Here is a 21087-nt window from a genome sequence, read left to right on the forward strand (position 1 = left end):
GATGACACTAAGTTTCTATTAGGAAAAAAAAAGTTATTGACTAATATTGTAATTATTCTACATTTTTAAGAGAAAATTATTAGTGTAAAATATTTGATAAATTAGTACATATAAAAGATTAAACAAAAAGTTCCATTCTAGACAAAAGAGAAAAAGATAAATATGCTTCCTTTTGTATAATTGCAAAGAAAAACAATTATGAAAAAAATATATATATATATGTAACTTTAAATTTTATCCCAATGGGGCCTCTGTGAGAAAACAGAAAGAAAAGGAAAACACTTTTTTAAAGCCATTTTGTTGGTGAGCATCTTTATTACTTAAGGAAGAGATTCCCATTGTGGATTTCTGTGACAGTGAATCCTGTACCCTCGTTTAAGGGAACAGCAGATACTATCAGATGACCTCAAGTCAGCCTATCTAGACCACTGATTAAATAATGAGTGAATGATGTAGTGATCTGGATGTTTGAACCTGAAACAATATTTTAACTTTGATACTTTACAGATATATTTAAGCCCCTGTATAACTGGAAGATAGATTAAATTTATGCTTCTTAACATAGCAGTAAAGAGACTCCTTTGAAGTAGACATAGCAAAATATAGGGTCAGATTTTGGTAATGAGCATAAAGTTATATAGTGTGACAAAGAATTAAGACAAAGAATTAAGACATATTCCTCAAAACAGAGAATGCCTTTTTTTAAAAAAAAAAAAAAACTGCACAGCCTTCTAAAATTTTCCCAATTTTCAATCTCTCATTCCTAGACAGTTTTTGCAAAGTTATCATATAGTAGTCTTCTGGCCCTAATATCAATTGAGTTATAAAAGACAAATAAATTTTCCCTTGCTCTTTGAACATGATATCTGACCATATATTTGTTTTTATATGAAAATGTTTAGGAGAAAATATAAAACATATACTTCTTCCAACCCGTCATTATATAAATATGAGGTAAAACTTAATAACTTTTAAAGTCTGTCAAGGAAAATCAGTCTTTTGGCTAAGGAAAGAGAATAAGAATTGCAAGCAGTATGCTTGGAAAGGTAATCAAAGATGTATGAATACATATAACCAGGGCACTGTGAGTTTATTTAATAAAAAGTTACATGGTGATTACTATGGGCCAGTTGCAGTCCTAAATGCTTTTCAAATCTTAACTCATTTAATTCTCATAATAACCCTATATGGTTGGTACTGTCATAATCTTTTCCCAAGATCACACAGCTAATGAGTGGCAGAATTTAGACTTAAGTAGTCTACCTCCTATTACCTTAATCTTAACCACTGTGCTATGCTACTTGTTCAACAGAGATACTAGAGTCAAAATTTAGAAACAAACGTGCACAAAGTAGCATTCAATGATAGAAAGAGCCTGAGATCTTAGAGGCAGATAGATCCAACTAGTTTCACAGTCTTAGTCAAGTCTTAATTTTTTCAGCCTCAGCTTCACCTGTGAAAATGGAGCAAAAAGTATCCAGTTAAGAGGATTAGTAATAACATGTACTTAAACAGTGCTGGCACATAGTAGGCATTCAATATATGTTAGCAGTTGTCATCTTCACTATTATTACTTAAACAGATCTCCAAAATTGAGGATTTGAACAGAGATAAGGCTACAAAAAATAAGGTATAAAAGTCTATCAAAGCAATAGAAATCTCCTGCCGCCTCTTTTTATGGAAGACACAGGATCTTCTCACAGGTTAGGCCTGAGACAAACCAGGAGGCATAAATAAAGTCAGTTGGCCATCCAAATATTAGTAGCATCACCTTCTTGAAACAAGACTCTTTAAACATCATACATCAGCTTCCTGTCCACTATGACCAGTGCCACCTCTGGAGATTGTAAGTTAGGGTTTAAATGGTAATTGAATAACTGTGGGTAATTTAACTTATACACTTATTTAACAAATAATGCAGGCACTGTTCTAGGCACCCATAGGGATACAGTAGCAAACAAGACAAACAAGGTTTCTATTCTCATGGAACTTTTTCAACAGTGTAAAAGATAGGATGGAACAGAAAAGTAGTATATGTGAGTTTGTTGATACTTAGCTTGGGTGTAGTAGTAGAGTGATTTTGGGCAGAAATAGAAATGTAGTTGGATATCCTTGAAAATTTTATCATACATATAGTTGGGCATGTATAGATAATAAAATTGTGGTACCTTTGAGTGCATTATATAAATTAACATTAAATTAAAGGTATTTTGTATAAAATATCCTTATTTCTTGAATTGTTAAACCAGCCAATCAGTGTTCTTACTTTAGTTATTAGCATTCTGTCAGACTTGTATAGTAATGATTAGTTACCCTTTATTATACTTTTGGCATGCTTCCCATGTTTAATGTCATTGTAGGGAAGGAACACATAGTTAAGGAAATTGCAAAGAGAGGGAAAAGTTAAAATAGGGAAAATAATGACATAGATTCAAAACTGATTTTAACTTATTGTTATAATAAGACTTCTGCAAGTAGAATGAACAATAATTATTTTTTAATTTGCCTTTGAAATGTTTTATGTTCAGTCCCACAACTTTGAACTTGACATTTTTTTATTTCCTTCAGGTTAAAGATTATTTTCTTTAACGCCACAGGAAAAAAATGGCAAGCATACTTTGGAACAAGTATATAAAAATAAATTCTAAATATCTGTTAAGAAAACACTAAAATTGTTCAAATATATTATGAATGTCTTAAGTGTATATTTATATAATCTTAGACAATTTTCCCTGTTAAGTAATATTATTACTCATACTGTCTCTTGCTAGAATATAGTTTTAGTGTCTGCCCAAAGACGTTGAACTAAAAATGTGTGTGAAAATGGCTAAGTTAAATACAGACTTTGTTACATGCTGAACTATGGAGTAAAGTGTCATTAGAAGGAGCAGAACTACGGATGGCTCCCCTATATTCCGGCATTACTCAGTTCCCAGATCCCTGCTGTGTAGTTGTTCCACTCGCCAAGAAGCCTGTTAAAGAGCCCCCAAGAGCATGTGTACAGCCCTCCATGTTAATAGTTAATTGGTGAGGATGGCAAGATGAGAGGACAGCCGAACATGTGGTCTCTCAGACTCAAGCAGTAGACAGACCTTTAGTTATAATAACAGCAGCTGCTCACATTCTCACAACTCAACTGTTCAAAACTCTGTTGTTGAGTGAAGGAGGTTGTGGTGGATTGAAAAAAAAAAAAAGAGAAAAGGTTACATCTAAGAAAAGGAACTAAAACACTATCTTTAAACTCTTCCCACATATTATTGTAATTATGAGAATATTGCAACTTTTAAAAACTTTGGTGTAAATACCCATGTTGAAGGTTATTATATTTCACCTACACTCAACATTCTGCTGCTTTGTCCCCCTTTTACTGTTAGAAACAGAAATGTTTTTGTACCCTTTGAAACTTTTTAATGAGTTATCATTTTCTTTTGCAAAGTGGTAGCTTTAAAGCAGTTACAATAGAATACTGTTTGACTTCCATGTCTAGCAAGATATGAAACAGTAATTTGTTGGTCTATAAATGGGAATTGGCTTACCACTAGCAAAATTTGTCATCCACCTCCAGATTATGCAAACATTTTGTGGCTTTTGAAAATAATTAATTTTATTTTCGATTCCCAGTAACAGTTTTGTGCTTGAAGAAAATGGTGACCAATAGCATTTATTCTTTTTGGAAATAGAAACTTAGTTTTGTGCCTTATGATGATTTTATTAGTGAAGTGAAAAGAAAATAAATTTCCCCTAGTTTATGCATTTTTAAGTATAATCTGTGGCAAGTTGTTTTTGATTTGTATTTTTTAAGACATTTTTACTTAAAATTGTCAGCAAATAAATATTGAAACACTTAAACTAATTTAAACTAAATTAAATTACAACACTTAAACTAAACATGTAAACACTTAAACTAATTAAAATTAGAAATGGAGAAAGTTACCTTATACTGTTCTCATAGCATTTTTTTCAAAAAGAAAATTTACTTATTGTTAGTCTTTATTCAAGCTGTCATAGTCTATACTTTTAAGGAATTTTTAAATATAAACAACAACTTGATAAACCTCTCCCTAAGTACAATAATGCAAGAATGAAAACTCCTTTGACATTCTGGATCATAGAATATGTCATTATGTTTTTTCATTGTATAATAATTTTAAGTATTGCCAGAGTTTAATGTACTTGTCTAGAGAACAGTAGTTGGTAAACTATTTAGCTTTCCTTTATTCAATCACATTTCAGATTTGAAACTAGCCTATAGCGTATTTTCATTTGTCATCATTGGTGCTTGGTGAATTAATAGCCTTATTCAATTTTTATCATATACCCACTGTTTTGTAATAATTTGATCTGTAGAATTTTTTCCCAGCTATCTCATTGAAGAAACTATTACTAGCATGTTAGCTTATACCAAGGAAAATTCATTTTCTGATGAAAAGGAGGGAGAAAGGGCCTCGTTAAAATATGTCTCCTGAAAAATGAATGATGTTTTATTTAGTGTATTATTTTAATTGATGTTTTTTCAAATTAATCTTCTATAACATTAATGTATTAGAGCTTTGAACCCACTGAAGTGAATGATACAGTATGTTTCTATATAGAGAAATTGAGAGCAAACCTTTTCACATCCATAAACTTTTTTGTTCATGCTGAGTATTTTAGCAGCTAAACTCTAAGTCAAGCAATGGACCGCTTTAGAACTAACCACTAATATGGGATTATGAAATGTGGACTCCAGTGGCCTTGTGAATTTCTCTCAGTGTGAAATCTTTTATTCTTAAAACAAGAACTAAGAATAATTGCATGGTGGAGAAAAATATACTTTTGTGAGTTTACAGCTATAAAATTTTGGAAAATATTTTTTATCTAATTGTTGATATGAACATAACACCACCTTCAGTCATATAACTTTATTTCAAATGATCTTTTTAAATGCACTTTATTAAGAAGAATATTTAAGGATGAAAATTACAGATTAATCTCTTGATCATAGCTACAGTTACTAAAGGATAAAGCCAGATATTCAGTGTCATTTTTTTATGAATTCTTTTCTTAATCAGGATATTCTCAACTGAGAATCTGCCTTTAATGTTTTCAGATCTTCTTAACTACTCTGAAATTGATTATAAGAAATTTACATATTTAAGAGTTTTAAAAGAAGCAGTTTTTAAAATGAACTAAATTATAGTATACCCATTTCAGTTTTACATCATATTTATCAAATTCCAGTGACTTTGTGTCAGTATAGTAAGTTGTAAACAGAATCTGTTTTTCTTTAAAATAACAAATAGTCTAACTGTATTTCAATCCTTCTACCATAGACGCTGGTAACTGGTTAATTTTTAAAATCACATCATAGCTTGTATGCATTATACATATATATTTAATTTACTTTTTTGGGCAAGGATGATTGAAACTTTTTACACAAATAAACTCTAATACACAAACTTTAAATTACCTATAAAGTTCTGCCTATATTGAGCGTAGTAGTATATGTATAATTTTGTCTTTGTGTAAATATGCATATTGAATAAGAACAGGATATATTTTAAATTGTCAGTAGGGTTCATTTTCATCTTTAAAAGAGAAGTACGATTCAGAAACCTTTCATTACACTTAATCTAACCAAAGCATATTCAGTAAGCCATAAAAAAAAAAAATTGGTTTAAAATATTTTTCGTTTCTCTAAAATAACTTTGTGATGTTCTTGTTCATATTGTTGTTCATTCTGTAGTTCCTATAATGGTAGTAGTTATTAGCTAAAGGGCTATTTAGGGCCAAACTTTTCAAGTGTATCAATGATATAAATAGTGAAATGTCTCATCGCGGTATGGAGATTGAGTCATCTGTTTGGACATATGGAATCTTTGGCTACTGGACTGCATCGTCTTTATAATGCCCAGTGTCCAAGGATGGACACAACTGTTCTGGGAGCATAAGGGGGAGTGGGGGGCCCTGTGTGTTCAAGCTACATGAATATGGTAGGGGAAAAAGAGGAGAAATGATCTTTTACATTATTTTTATCATAAACTATCTTCTATATCACTTTTTGTGTATAGAAAACAAGTACAACTTTATTTAATTTTTCATTTATTTTACAAATAAAATTACTAAACTTTTTTTCTTTGGCATTGTAAGCTATCTGAAAAATACCTGTGAGAAAACATGAGTTTTGAGTTTTTCCTATTTATATACTTGGGTGCATGCTTTCCCTTAAAGAAAGATTAATGTCATCAAAAATAAGTGATACTTATTTCTTAATGTTGAGACCAAACATGCTTGTAAACAATTATAATTTAAAGCTGTTTAAGTACCAGGTGAGATATTATGTCCTAGCGTTATGTTTTAGCCCTTTGCTATTAATTACATTATTATTGCTATATGAAGAGTTCTTGCTTCTTTAATAATATTTTCGCACCCTATGTAGTTAATCTTTAATGTTGGGAAGGACAGGGGAGAGATTAAATTAGCCTTGTAACCTCTTTTTCTTCCAGGCTGATGATAGAAAATAAAAGCTCTTAGCCACAAAATGTAACACTTAGAATTAATATTTAATTAGACTAGCAAATTGTACACTGTGGCTGAAAGCTTCCAAAGAGTTGTTAGTGCCACAATTGACCTACAGGTTTAATAATAACTCACTTCTAGAAGCAAGTGCCAGTTCAGCATAGTAGAGCCACTGTAAGAAAGTCCTGAGAGATTAAAATCAGCAAACCAAATGGCAGGCAAGGATTCCTGGGATGGAGCCTTCTGGAAAGCTGGGAGCTGGAATAGCTTTTAAGCCAGGATTCAGATGAGAACAGTGGGTGAAAAAGCTGATCCCTCCTGTTCTGGGAGCTTCTGGTTGTAGGCCAAAATCTTAGAACAGATTTTTACTAAATGTTTTTGCTGCAGCTATTAACTTACATTGAAAATCAAATATTGAATAATTTTTCTGTAAAATTTAGCAAATTTTTTGTGTAAACATTAGTTCTTAATTTCTTACATATTAGTACATAATATCTGTAAACTCAGATCATTAGATTATCAGATAGGTTTGGCGCTGTACATCTATGCTGTTTTGCTGTGACATGCTGTTTCCTTGTTCCCTGTATAGTTGATTTATATGGTTCATTTCTATATTATTTCATTACGGGGCATTATGCAGAGCCTGAGAAAGAGATTGTGAAGTCTGTAGCCCAAGAATTTTTTTTCTTCAGGAAAGTATATATATCAACAAACATAATTCACAGGCATTCTTAATTTTTAAAGGCCTTATATTATAAAAATAATGCTATATTTTATGTTTATGGTACACTTAAATTACAAGATAAATAATTCGACCTCCTGGTAAAACATTGAGTCCTTATACTTTTGCAAAATTAATCTAGTGAAAATAAGACACCCTGAGTTTGAAAGTGTGCAGACTGAAAGGGGGGCACCTTACATAATTTATTAATAATATCTTAAATAATTAAAGAAAAGCTAGTCATTTGTTAAAAATTCAAGCAGGTGAGGACCTTGCCAGCAGAGGGAGTAGTCCTGTCTTCCGTCAGGTTCCCATCATTTTCCCACCTGCCTCAGCCTTTTTCCCAGCCAGTCTCCCATCTGGACCTGGCTCTGTCAACCTGCTCCTGATGACAGGCTATAATTTTGTATTCAATATGGGATTATTCTAAGCTGATTTTAAACTTTAGTATCTTTAACCTGCTACTGCATCACAAACATCAGCTGGATGCTCTGTTTGATATTTGGATATTAGCAATTGTTTTTCCAGGCAGGGCGTGAGCTTTTGGACATCTGTGAATTGCATTTTAGGGTTTCAAGTATTAAAGTACTAAAAAAAAAATTTCTGATTTAGGAAGTTTCCCATAAAACATTTTCAATCATGAAACACAAATTTTTCTGTGGGTAGATTTCTTAATACAAAACTAGACGTATAGTTAAGAAAAATGCCTATAATTAATTTTGAATATTATACTATTATTCTGTCCAGCCTGTTCATTTCAGTATTTTGCTCATCCCATTTCTGAGACTTTTCAGAATATGTAAGTTTTTTTAATCTTTTATAGAATAACTTACTGAAAAAGAAACAAAATTAATATAAATAAATGTTCTGCAAAGTATGTTTATTTGAATATTTGAAGCCAGTGTAAATATAATATAAACAATATTTATGAAAGTAAAATGATGTATTCTTTAAAAAGTCTCAATTATAAGGAACCACCATTTTCAAATCAAAATTTAGAATATTGAGTATTTGACCATGTAGAAAGCACAAAGAGTTGTGGCTCTATTACGTATTCCTAGTAAATTTTGATATCTTAGCAATTTTTTTCACCATCGAGGTTAGGAATATTTTCCACTAGCCCCTTCATGGATACGTTTTGAGCTTTAGGATAAAGAACCAAAATATGTTTGTTTTACAGTTTTCCTATGTGAATATTACTATGTGATGCTAGGCAGAGAATGTTACATTTAGAATTTTTTTAATTTACAAAAGTTCCTCTGTATTCTAAAATTAACCTTGACTTTAAGTTCAGTGTTAAATCTGGAAAGATATAATCTAATACCTTCATCAGTTTATTACAAATATTCTAAATCTCATAATTATGAACAGAATTATTTTCCCACTATCAAATATTTTTTAATAAAATAAAAATCTAATCCACAGAAGCAAGTGACAATTCTGGAGGAAGTGGGGCAAGTTTGTAAAAAGTTATAAATGTAGTATAAACAATTTTTTTATTTCATAGTCTTGATTTCTGTAGAATGGAAAACCTAATAAGCATGGAAAAATAAATGTCTCATTAAATATCCCCAGATTTATCCTTGGATCCAAGCTTATTTTTGGATTATGTAACAAAGAAAGGTCTTAAGTTCTACTATATTCGTGTTCTATGCACATCATTTTTCAGAAAATGTTGTTATAAATTGTGCTGTTGATTATGACATACTTGCTTTTATTGTGGGGATTCCCCTCCCCGCTGTCTCCCAACACACACCCACTACATCATGTATTATGGTCAAACATAAAGTAACTTAAATATTTCTCTAAGTCTTTAACATTAACTTAATAGTGCTTTCAGGCTATTATAGCCCCAAATCTGATATTTGTGCCATACTCAAATGAGAGCTCTTCCTTTCATATTATTTTTGCTGTCTTTCTTAAATAGTATAGAGTAACTGAAGTTAGAGTATAGTATAGAGTAACTGAAGAACTTGCTCTTACTTGAGGCGTTGCATAAATGCTTTATGTTGATTGGTTTATTCCTTTCAAGCTTCTTGATAATTAAGTTATTGGTTAATTACTTCTTAATCCACTTACTAAAATTTCTTCTGGAAATATATTTGTATTGGTACAAATTACATCTTTTATATTGTTGAGATAATTAGGTCTGGGAAAATAAAGAAATATTGAGAGTTTAAGGTATTCTGATTGTTACTTGGTAACTCTAAATAGGTATCTGAACTATTTTTATTAGAAAATTGTGGGAGCTTTAAATAGCAGTGATTAAATTTTTATCTCTTAACAAAATTCATAGTTTTGACTTTAAGAACTTTGAATTGAAAGGGAGCATTAAATTAATCTTCCTTAATTTAAAATCCAGTTAACAGATTTGTTGTATCCTAATAAAAAATGTATTACCATTGTATAATGGCAAACAAGAAACGTTCTATGAAACCAAACAGAAAACAGTCAAAACAAATGCTCTGAAGGTGTTTTTTGAAATTAAAGTTGAAATACAAAGGTAGAAGACTGGACAATCTGATTTGCTTTGCTTATTTGCAACACCATTTGACGTATTTTAAATTTAAATGATTAATTAAATTATGTTGCAACAGAAAACTTTAAGAACCCTTTATGTAACTTAATACAATGCTATTTGAGATTGCCAGCAAACTCTTAAAACTCCTGGACACTGGCTTTCCTCTCTTCTGGCTTCCCTCCTAGTCATGTCTTGGCTACTGTCCAGAGCTGACAACTTTCACCCAGGAGCACAGGGAGATTTGTCTAGGATGAGAAGGATTTTTGAGCCATCCTACGTTTTCACATCCAGATGGGCAAGGAGGAGGGGGGCAATATCACTGTACATACTTGGGTGATGTCATTGTACCATACATACACCATAAGCATTAATTTGCCCAGATTGGTGAATTCTGAATGTCCTTACTGAAATGTTCCATATTGGAAACTGTATTGTAACAACTTCAAAATTAATGCAAAGATTATGTTCAAATTTAAGTAATTGATGTATGAATACCTCTACTTGTCCATTTCTATCTATTAATATACCGAAGACCAAAGGGGTTTTACATCTTGGCTAATAACATAAAAACACTTAGAATCTGTTAAGATGAGAATGTGGATGTTCCCAGATTCAAGGCCTGTCCTCAGATCATTATGCTAAAGCTTTCTGAACACTGCTGGTTATATTATGACAATTTATTATCCATAGTGTATTCCTGCTAAAGTGAATTGTGATTATTATGCTTTTATGGGTTTTTTAAGCTGTTAATTTTAGATTCTTCTAAGTAAATTCACCTGCTTTTATCTAAAAGACTATTTAGTATTAATATTATTATTTGAAAGACCTTTTGACAAGAATGGTTTCAAGGTAAGATTACATCAATAGATCATATTCCTTATGAAGCTTGGAGGTGCAGAAGTAATCAATAACAATTTTTTTAGCTTTTTAAAACACATGTAAGTTTGTAAGCCCAAATGTCTTTTATGCTCCTACACATAACTAGAAGGTTGAATAAGTTTATAGTAAATATAAACATTTTCTCAGTCAGAACCTTAGATGTTATTCTTATATAATTTCCATTGCTTTTTATTCTATAAGTGTTTTTCAGATATCCCCACAACTTTCACAATTAATGTGGTCTGCCACATTATGCAAACAATTTTGCAAAATAAATGTGCAGAAAGCAGTAAGATCACTGTGAAACTATATAACCAATTTTATGGTAATAGTATGATTAACAGTTATTCTTGTACGAATACTTTATGAAGGTTTTTTCAATAGACTTTAGTTTATAATTAATAAATATGATGCAAACCTGTGAAACTTAGAAATAAATGAAATACATGAATGAGTTTCTGGAAAATTTTGAAATCTAGGCTGTACATATTTTTTACTTAGAATTCACTAGTTTTCCCTTTTAAAGTGGATAACTGATTTTTTTAAGTCTCCCACAAACTACCTTTAAAAGACTTATGAAGTTGATAAACATAATAGGATATAAAATGGTTTATTAGTAAATGTTAAGATTAAATGAAAGAAGTAAATCCTCTTTGAAATAAGCAAATGTCAAGTTGACAATTTAAATACACAGTACCTTGCTTATGTACTATCAGAATGGAAATTTATCTCATCTTTAAACCTTGTAATTTCTATTATTCATATAATTGAGAAAGTCCTAGTTTATATCACTTAAATCTTGAATAGATGAGTTCTAACAAAAATTAACTTATATCATTTTAGATTCAGATATTTAGATACAAAGGCTTAGTCTTTTACTTATAGATAAAAGGAAATCTGACCTTTTGATTAAGAAATATTGTCAGTAGCCTTTATAAATGCCTGTTCATCTGAGGGTCCATGACAGGAGTACTCTTCCCAGTTGAGTTTATCCTAAAAATGAAATGATAAGAGCCTGCTGGTTATTATCCATGATTCTTCTTAATGGGGGAACCACATGGTTATTCTTCATCTCCCACTTGTTCTCACCCTTTACTATCAACCCAGCCACACCCCACCCCCACCCCAACATTGTTCAATACTCAGCACAATGAATCATTTTCAAGTTGACTCATTGTGAACTGTATCCCAGCTGTTGGAATGTCTGGCAGACATTTTTGTTTGGGTGAAGAATAACTGGCTGAAACCCAACCTGGATGAGTTTGATATAATGGTCTTTGGCTAAAGAAATATTGAGAGGAACATGTTTATGGCCTCTGAAGCCCCTGTTATTCGTGGAGTAGGACCATCCCCTGTGGCACAGAACTGAAAGTAAGGAATCAATCTGGATTATTTTCTCACCATTGAATGAAAAATTGCCTTAGAAAAAAATAGGCATTTCCAAATTATGTTTTTCTGTACTTAGTGTGCCCACGTGATTGAACATATTAAAGACAATTAAGAATAATTATTTTTACTAATTCTTTTTAACAACACTGATCCAAAAGCTGAAACATTCTTTATATAATGTAGAAACATTCTTTATATAACACACATTCCAACTTATGAAGGAGTTTCAAGTACTGCCCTAGGTGTGAGTTAACCAGTCATTTCAACAGAATGTTTGGTGACACAGGCTACTATGTGTTTCATAATACCAAGTCAGGTAACATTGACCAGCCCTCTTTAATTTTCCATTCTTATGCCATCTTTATAAAGGGACTTAAGAAACAAGAATATTAGTAAGCTCAGTTGTAATCATGTTTCCAGAAAATGAAAATCTTTTCTTATATTTGACCTCTTTCTAACAGGGGATATAGCAGGCTGATAAATTTTCTTGACTGTTTTGTATTTCCCATTCTCTTCTTCAAAGATTAGTTTTAAACTGGTGGGCATTACCATTGTATAAAATGAGAGTTTCAAAATTGCAAAATTTTACAAAAAACATTTTCAACTTATCTAGATCTGCTAAGCAAAAAATTATCTAAGACATCATAGCATATAATCACAGTTTTCTGATCTACCACTCTGTCAGGGGCTAAAAGGAATACTCGATTTCCAGTAATTAAAGAATTTTTTAAAAAACCCTACCAGATATTTGATGATTATATTTTTATAGCCAGGAGATTCTCAGTATTTTAGAACTTCTACTACTTAATAACTGGACATACTGTGTTTGTAAACATATTAACCTGTTGTTTTGATCTGGCAAAATGTGACATTTATTAAAATGTATTTAGCAGTATTTCAGTTCATCTCAGATTGTGTCGAGAAATAAAGGATAGGCTACTGGTCTAAATGTTAGTCATCTACCATCTTTTCTTTCCCTTTATTATTATCCCAGAGCCAAGTGGCAGCATCTGGAAAGAGAAAACAGAAGACTCCATAGCTAGCCATGTTGCAGTCTCTTAGCTGGTCCTTTCCCTGTTTCTAATATGTCACAGAGTACCTCAGCTGTTATAGGGCTGGGACCTTGTCCCAGCTGACAGACGACAGTGAGACTCTTGCCCTATACTTTATGCTGTACCATCTACTGCTTCTTAATCCTGCTGTCTGACAGATTTTCCAATGGGCATTGAATGAAGTAATTTGAAAAATAATCATGTATGAGAATAAAGGTAGTCCTGTTCCTTAATACAAGTGAAAAATAATCAATTTATGTTCTCTACCAGAACTAATCAATTTATATCTTCTACCAATTTATGTTTTCCCTTCAGTTCTTCAAATTAGAATAGCATGACTATATGGGCCAGCATTTTCAATTAAGGGCATATTTCCATGCAGTTTTCTGCCTATAGTAGCTTTAACTTTTAAGGTATTTCTCTATTGATAGTCTATCTCCACTATAGTTTTTCATGAGATGGCATAGTGATATTTTACAGATATTATATTATTAATATAACATTTAACGTTACTGTTTTGTTTCCATGTTTTGCAGAATAAAGCCATTATTGCCCGTGTCACAAACTTGTCAGATATAGTAATTGGTCTGGAATCATTTATTGGTTCTGAGAGAGAAACTAATCCATTGTATAAGGATTATCATGGTAAGTAGAACCTTCGTAACGAGAAGAGCATGAGCAGGCTGCTTTTAGGTTACCTGGAAGCATCCTGTTCAATCCAAATATATATAGTCAAGGAGTATAAATTTTACAATACACCTTTTAAATGTTTTCCATTCCTGTCCAGTCTTCCATGGCAGCTTATTACCCAACTACATTAAGACTATAGACTATAATAACTGAAAGGAGTCAAACCCAAGTATTAAGGCATGGCTGAATCAGGTGTATATTTTGTTGTTTTAGTGTCTTAGGGTAGCCGTGTAATCAGTCATACTTACTAGCCATGTTTGAAATAAATACCGTATTCTAATAATGACAGTTTTCTAAAGCAGTTTATACTTTACAAAGCCTAGCCATATGATAAGATACATACTGGATTATATTTACAGATTCCTAGTCAATTACATTTTCAGAAAGAGAAGATCTTTCATTATATTTGAACTTTTCTCTGTTTACTCATTTTCTTGTTAGTTTGAGTTATGAACAAATTATAAAATATTGCCACCTTGATATAAACACAGGTGAATTCATCAGACTTTCTACTTTTTTTTTGCTTTTAGTAATATTGTAGTCATTTGGTTAATTTGGGGATTCTTTTTAATAAAGAGTCTTATGTAGAACTATATGAATAGTAAAAATGTAGTAGTTAGGCCTAAGTATTATAGGTCTAAACCAAATATAGAATGCAGTGAATAACAGATTTTTACCTATTATTCTTAGTATATACAAATTATTGCTACCATTATTATGGAGCTACCATACTTCTATGGAAACCTCTAAAGACTGAGTAGCTTCTTTGAAGCCTGCTACCAGATTTTATAAGACAAGTATTATGGGCTTATGCATTTTGTAAAATATTTTATGTTCTGAAAAATATTATTTTGATTAAAATATTTCAAAGGTTGAAAGGCTATGATTCTTTGTGCAAAAATCTCTGAATTGATAAATTATTTTCCACACAGTAATGAGTGGTTCTAAAGACTACTATGCTTTCTGTTAATAAGGAGGACCTTATTAATTTATAAGGCCTCTTGATAGCTAAGCAAGCACATTTAAGGTTAAAATAAGAAATGTGCAAATAAAAGTGTGGTGTGCCTATTTCTAATAAATATATTTTACTAAATAATATGTATGAGATGATCTTAATTTGTACCTAAAAACTGTCTTCTTGAAACACCTTTTACATTTTTTTAAGTTTGAAAAATTGTCAGGTATTTTAGTTAATTATTTTTGAAGAGGCCATTTCTCAAGCTAAGTACTTTTAAAGGTTTAAGCTAAGACTAATAGATGCATTATTAAGCATTTTAAACATACTTACAAAACCTTGTACTAGAGAAGCAGTTCTGTAAGTAAGATTTGTCTCTTTGTTCAAATCTGTAATTTGCCTTTCCTCCCCATGTTTTGGGTCAGTGTCCTCGGGATGTTAATTTTTAAATATGAGCTGAATCAGGCAGAAAGATGTAGTGAAGAACCTTCCATGTCTTCATCTGTGGGAAATGACCCCTAGTTTAGTCAGAAACTACATTAGGCTGCACAAAAGCCATCCAGTGCCCTTGTCAGAAAAAATTAGCAAGTGTTTCTACGGACAAGAGGCCAAAGCTTATGGTTTACCTAGCACTGTTGCAAAGCTTATAGCAGCTACATAAAGGTCTAACATGCCATAGATATGAGTGTCTTGGGATGGCATAGGGGTTAATGTTTGATCCTAGAGTGTACCCTGAAATGTACTTTTCTTCAATGGTTTGTTCAAGTCATTAATAAGGTACAAAATGAAATACTTTTCATGAGTGCTTCACTGGTTATCAGTAACCTATAAGCCTTGTTTTGCTGGCTGCTTAGTGGTGCATTTAATAAAATAAAGATCACTCAGTGGTGCCGTGGGCAGCATGCAAGGTGATAGCCATATTTGCTTACTGTAAATACAAGAGAAAATCACACACAAACCAGCTGTAGTTTTGACAAGTATTAAGATCTCTCTTTACATCTGTACTTCTGTACCAAAGTGCAATTAGTTTTCGTCGCACAAGGATTTCTGTTTATCTTATTCTGCTTGATTACTTGAGTATAATCACACCATTTGCTTCATTGCTCCTGGTAGTAAGCTCCAGTTTTAAAAGGGGAGGATGCTTGTGTGTAAATTTACAGGATTCTGCTGTAAGAGTATTTAATTTATGCATCCGATGACAATGTTTAATTTTTTTTTCTTTTGATTTCCTTTCCACAAGGCTTGATTCATATACGGCAGATTCCTCGGCTTAATAACTTGATCTGTGATGAATCAGATGTCAAAGACTTAGCTTTTAAGTTAAAAAGGAAGCTGTTCACCATTGAGGTAAGAGAATTTTTATGTTTTAGTTTACAGTCTTGAGGTAAAGTTATTTTTAACTTATTTTTACTTTATTTTATTTTTATTTTCACTTATTTAATGAAATTCTTAGGACATGTTTTATACTAAATATTATTAAGTTCTTCTGATATAACAGAATAATATTTTAGACTATTGTTTTATTTTTACAATATATCAAGCATGGCAAAGATGATTTTCTTTTGAATATCTATTAAAAGTAAGCTCCAAACTTACATAATAAATATGATATGCATATTTCCATGGCTTTCAAAAGCATATTTAATTAAATGTTAATGAGCTGTGCTTACTTGGGTGTGGAATGTGAATGTTACCCATAATTGTCTGTGGCTAAGAGGATTCTTATCTACATTTTAAAAGCATTTTTCTTTACTATTAGTGAAATTACCTTTCCTCTTGTGTAACTGAACAAATTGTAATTTACACTAGTGTCTTTAAGTACATTTTCTAAGACACTGAAACTTTTTTTGTGACCCTTACGTAAGCAATGGTGACAGAAAGTAGTAGGACAAAAGATTTATTTCAACTTAATCTTGCTAAAGAGCAAATGAACAGAGAACTATTAAGCAATTAGAATTGATGTATTTATTAACGAAGTAAATGCTTAGAGAGAGATGGCTTTTGGGTGATGTGATAGTTATCAGTATAGTCAGCGCAATTTTTTTTTAACAAAGACATAAAACAGCCAAGCAGCCTTGACAAACCATTTTGTTTAATCTCTTTTCAAATGAAAAGCTCCTAAGCAGGCCACTTGTCTTAACTGCTTGAAACCATAAAAAGAGAGAATTGCCACCAATAAATTAGCATATTTTTAACTTCATCACCAAATGATGGTCAATGTGGCTTGGCACTGCTTTGGTGTTTGGGACTTCACCCTTAAGTGACCACTTTGGCCCTTTTTTGACCCTCTGCCCTCTTTAAGCTGGCCACTTGATAAGGTAACTTAATGGTTCTCTCTCTTTTTCTCTTTCCCTTCACATTTGCAAGTAGCACTAACCTATAAATCATTGTAAGGGCCCTATCCAGTGACAAATTAATGTGCCCTCCTCCTAATTAATGGTCATCAATGTCCTTAATTATCTAATCCTATTGAGAGCAGTTAATAGTTAATCAGGCAGCCAGTTCTTCAAGCAGGTCATCTCTGCAGGAGTGTTAGAAGTTTCTCCTCTGGGGACACTCCCTTCAAAAGCCACTTAAAGCCAAAAGAGCGAGAGTGTAGAAATGGTGATTCTTGAGCTAATTTGCTTTAGTTCTCAAAAGAAACCATTGAAGTGGAACCCAACACTGTAATTGTTCAAACATTGTTTCACCTTTTCTGACAGAATACTGAGTAATGTACCATAATATTGCTTAAAACGTTGAGAAGGATACAGTTATAGTTTAGTGTCACAAGGAAAGCATGCTTATCATTTTCTTATGAATTTATATTTTTAATGGAAGACGTAAGTTTTTTCTCTCCATATGGCACCTTTTCCCCAAAATCAGTATTCTAACAACGACATCTGAGATATCATTTCTATTACCATACAAACTAAGCAAGATGATTCCCCTGTGAAAGTAAATATTGTACCCAGAGAAGAAAGTAGTACAGTAATGTGAATCATGTTTATGACTTTCTCTTTTTCTGTCTCATTGAGTCTTATTGGGAATTGAGGGAAAGAGAAAAATAAAGAACTTACGTTCTTTATTTGAGAGGAGAGGTCCCACTTTAGGTTCTAATAGTAACTGCACTTCACCATCAGAGCTGATGAAAGATCTTTTATTAACCACACAGGTTTCTGTTTCATTTTCTCTCGTTCCCACTCTGCTAAACTAAGAATCATTATAATTGGTCAACCTGTGGTTTAGAAGCAATGTTTGAAAACAAAACACAAATAGACTGTTGTTTCTGAAAATTCTATGTAATCAAACACGGTACCTTTTTGGCTAATAACCTAATCACTTAAGGTTTTTTTTTTAGTTTTTTTGTTATTTTAATATAAATATATACATTCTAAATGACTTACTTATGCCATAATATTCAATTTAGTGATTAGAAAAAATAAAAACTAAGGAATCAAACAAACCAAATAGAAGTACATATATAAGTATAATTAGAATACAATAAAATCATGTGGTTCACCTAAAATGTTTTAAATGTAGCATCGTACATTCTAAAATGCGTATCCAAACAGATAGTAAGTCTTGGTAATATATTAAAGAAACTAGAAACAGGAGTAGAAATGACCTGAAAGTAACTAGTTCAAGGATTCCTTTATCAAGGGTAAAATCATCGAGCAAATGCTACTGTTTTAATACTCACAACAAATAAATGTTCTTTTTAAATGTCCTGATACTTTTTTTAAAATAAAATGTAACCTTGCTAGCCTGTAAAGTCTGAGACTAAAATAGATAGTCTATTGAATCTGAGTCTTACTTTTAGAAGTCAAAGATAGTTGAATCTGACATTGAATCAGGCATTGAATCAGAGTCTCACTTTCAGAAGTGAAAGGTAGTTTAGCAGGGAAAGCCGAAATAACATTTCCAATTCCACAGGCAAATTTGTTACATGTTGGAATTTACTGTCAGTCACATGTCTCAAAAGGGGGCAAGGTTGGAAACATGGGGCGCAAAAGAAGCAGGCAAGCACTCTCATCTCTATTTTTAGGGCACCTTTTTGATTTGTTAAGTCATTGCCCTTTATATGTATGAAAACTTATTATCTTTTTACTAGCAGCTACCAAGGGCCTCTAACAGGTAGAGCAACTTTAACTCATAGTCTCTAATTTCTTTGAGTGATTTGGAGAAAACAAAGGAATATTTCTTCCTTCTCAGAGTGTGTGTTGGTATTGTCCAGATTCAAGTGAAAATATTTATCTAATCATAGTAAAAATTTTTGCTGATACCTGTAACTACAAAGCTCTATAAATTAGCCCCTCTACAAAAACCGTAGCAGAATCATATCCATACTAATTGCACTAAAATCCTGACATGCATTCTAGATAAGTAAAAGTGAAAGTTTAAACCATGATTTCAGGTTAAAAGAAATCGCTTTCCAATTCTTTGAAAATTGATGATTCTTATAAGCAATACATAGTAACAGTATGGCATATGTGATTAACCGTTATATACTACTTATTCCTTGATCTTAACCAGATCAAATTTACCTAACCTTGCCTAACCTCCATTTAATCACAGCAAACATTTGTTGAGCCTTTGTTAAGTAGCAAGTACTATACTAACTTATTTATACTTTTATATAGTGTTTAAACATTTTAAACAAAAGCTTTACTAAGATATAATCATAGATTCAATACGCATAAATGGTGTGTTTTTCATCTTTATATCTAAGAATCAAGAACAGAGTTATTTACTTAATAGGTATAAAATCTTTGCTTAAATGTATATAATATAGATAAATTATGAATGGGCTTTTTAAAATAGTGCAAATAATACAGCTATAAATATGATATAAGCTCCACCAGTCAAGTGACCTGTACACACTGTCTTCTTAGTTACGTGTAAGATAACTTGAATACATAGCATCACTTCCAAGCTAAAATAACTGGTTAAATTTGCATTTCTTAGCTTCTGTAATTTTTGCTTCTTTAATATCAGGCTATCATTAACCAGTTTTTTCTTTAGTAATTATGATGTAATTACAGTACATAAACAAGATTTGGCAGAATTTGAAATGTGGCTGCATATTTGATGACATAAATGCAACATTTTCACTTGCACTTAATAATATTTTGCTATTTTGATTTTGTATTTTCAGCTCGATCATATTGTAGCACATTCTAGTCATAAAATTAATATAAATGATAATAATGTATTATTACATTAGTTGCACCATCCATTAAGGTTTTCACAAAGAGAGTTTCCACTTTGGTAATGGGACAGTTTTCCAGCTCAAAGATTCAGTGTTTCTAAGTTCAAGTCAGAGAGTACAGTAACTGGATTAACATTTAAATATACAGAAGACTTACAGTATTTACTACAAATTTTCAATATAAAGATTAACACTACTTGTGTAGGCTGTAATTGGTCAAAAAAATAGTAATTATCATAAATAGTGTATCTTTGTGGGCCTCATAAACTAAATGAATATTGAGAGTAGAGTGTCAAAGTAAATCATGTTTACTCGAGGTTGTCTTATCATACTTTGTCCCTAATTCAGAATAGGACCTCAGTACCTCTCCAGTCACCAAGAACTTATTCTCAACAAAATAATTGACCAATCAGTTTTTATTAAGTAGCTATTATTTTTGATATACTCATGTAATAGATTTATTCTCAAGTATTAAGACTAGAATAGAACCAATATAAATTAGATTTATAATTAATTGCCATATAACTTGGTACTATTCAGTAGGATTATTCAATAGGATTATTATTTACATATTGGAAAAGCATAAACTCTTACAAACTAAGGAGTGCTAGTGGTTATGATAATGTGTAATAATTTGGAGTGTTTCATGATATCTTTGGTCCTAGGTTTACTTTATTCCCTATGCTTATTTTCAGCAGCCTTTCCAGTTTTTAAATGAGAAGTAGAACGTTGAATATGTTTACTATATCTAGAGATGGGGAGAGGGATGGTTAACTTGCTTGTCAACTCACAATTATGTTACTAAAATAAAATAATGGAAATATAAATGTCTGGCTTGGGAGCCTTGTTGAGTTGTAGCATCATGGGCTGTAGTCCAATACACTACAAATATTGTTTGTTATTTCAACTAACTTTTATTCCTAGATACACTGCAGCTAGCAGAAAGAAAAAAAATCAAAGTTGAATATAGGCATCTATTCATTTAGATTAAATCACTTGTCAAAAATAAACCAAATTAACATTTTTTAACAATGGAAATGTAATTTTTTTACATGTGTACATTTTGATATATTCATTATATTGTCATTCTCATATTTATGCTTTTATTCTCAAGTGATATCAGTATATAATAGCATTACATAGGTTTCACAGAATCTCCAGAAGTTGGTTTAATACTTACTATACTTTATA

The 21087-nt window shown here is 31.6% G+C and overlaps 1 protein-coding gene across 3 annotated transcripts in view; it reads left to right on the top strand.

Annotated features, from left to right (window-relative positions):
* Window positions 1–21087, top strand: part of ELP4 (elongator acetyltransferase complex subunit 4) — a 281026-nt gene that overhangs the window by 134025 nt on the left and 125914 nt on the right. For all 3 annotated transcript variants that reach the window (XR_001001145.1, XM_011936337.1, XM_011936338.1), the window contains exons 8-9: window positions 13597–13705; window positions 15946–16052. Coding sequence is in view for 2 of the 3 variants with exons in the window: in XM_011936337.1 (XP_011791727.1) it covers window positions 13597–13705; window positions 15946–16052 (216 nt within the window). In the remaining variant the exon portion in view is untranslated. The remainder of the gene's footprint in view (window positions 1–13596; window positions 13706–15945; window positions 16053–21087) is intronic.

The sequence above is a fragment of the Colobus angolensis genome, unplaced genomic scaffold (genome assembly GCF_000951035.1).
Source record: "Colobus angolensis palliatus isolate OR3802 unplaced genomic scaffold, Cang.pa_1.0 Scaffold152, whole genome shotgun sequence".
Taxonomy (NCBI): Eukaryota; Metazoa; Chordata; class Mammalia; order Primates; family Cercopithecidae; genus Colobus; species Colobus angolensis.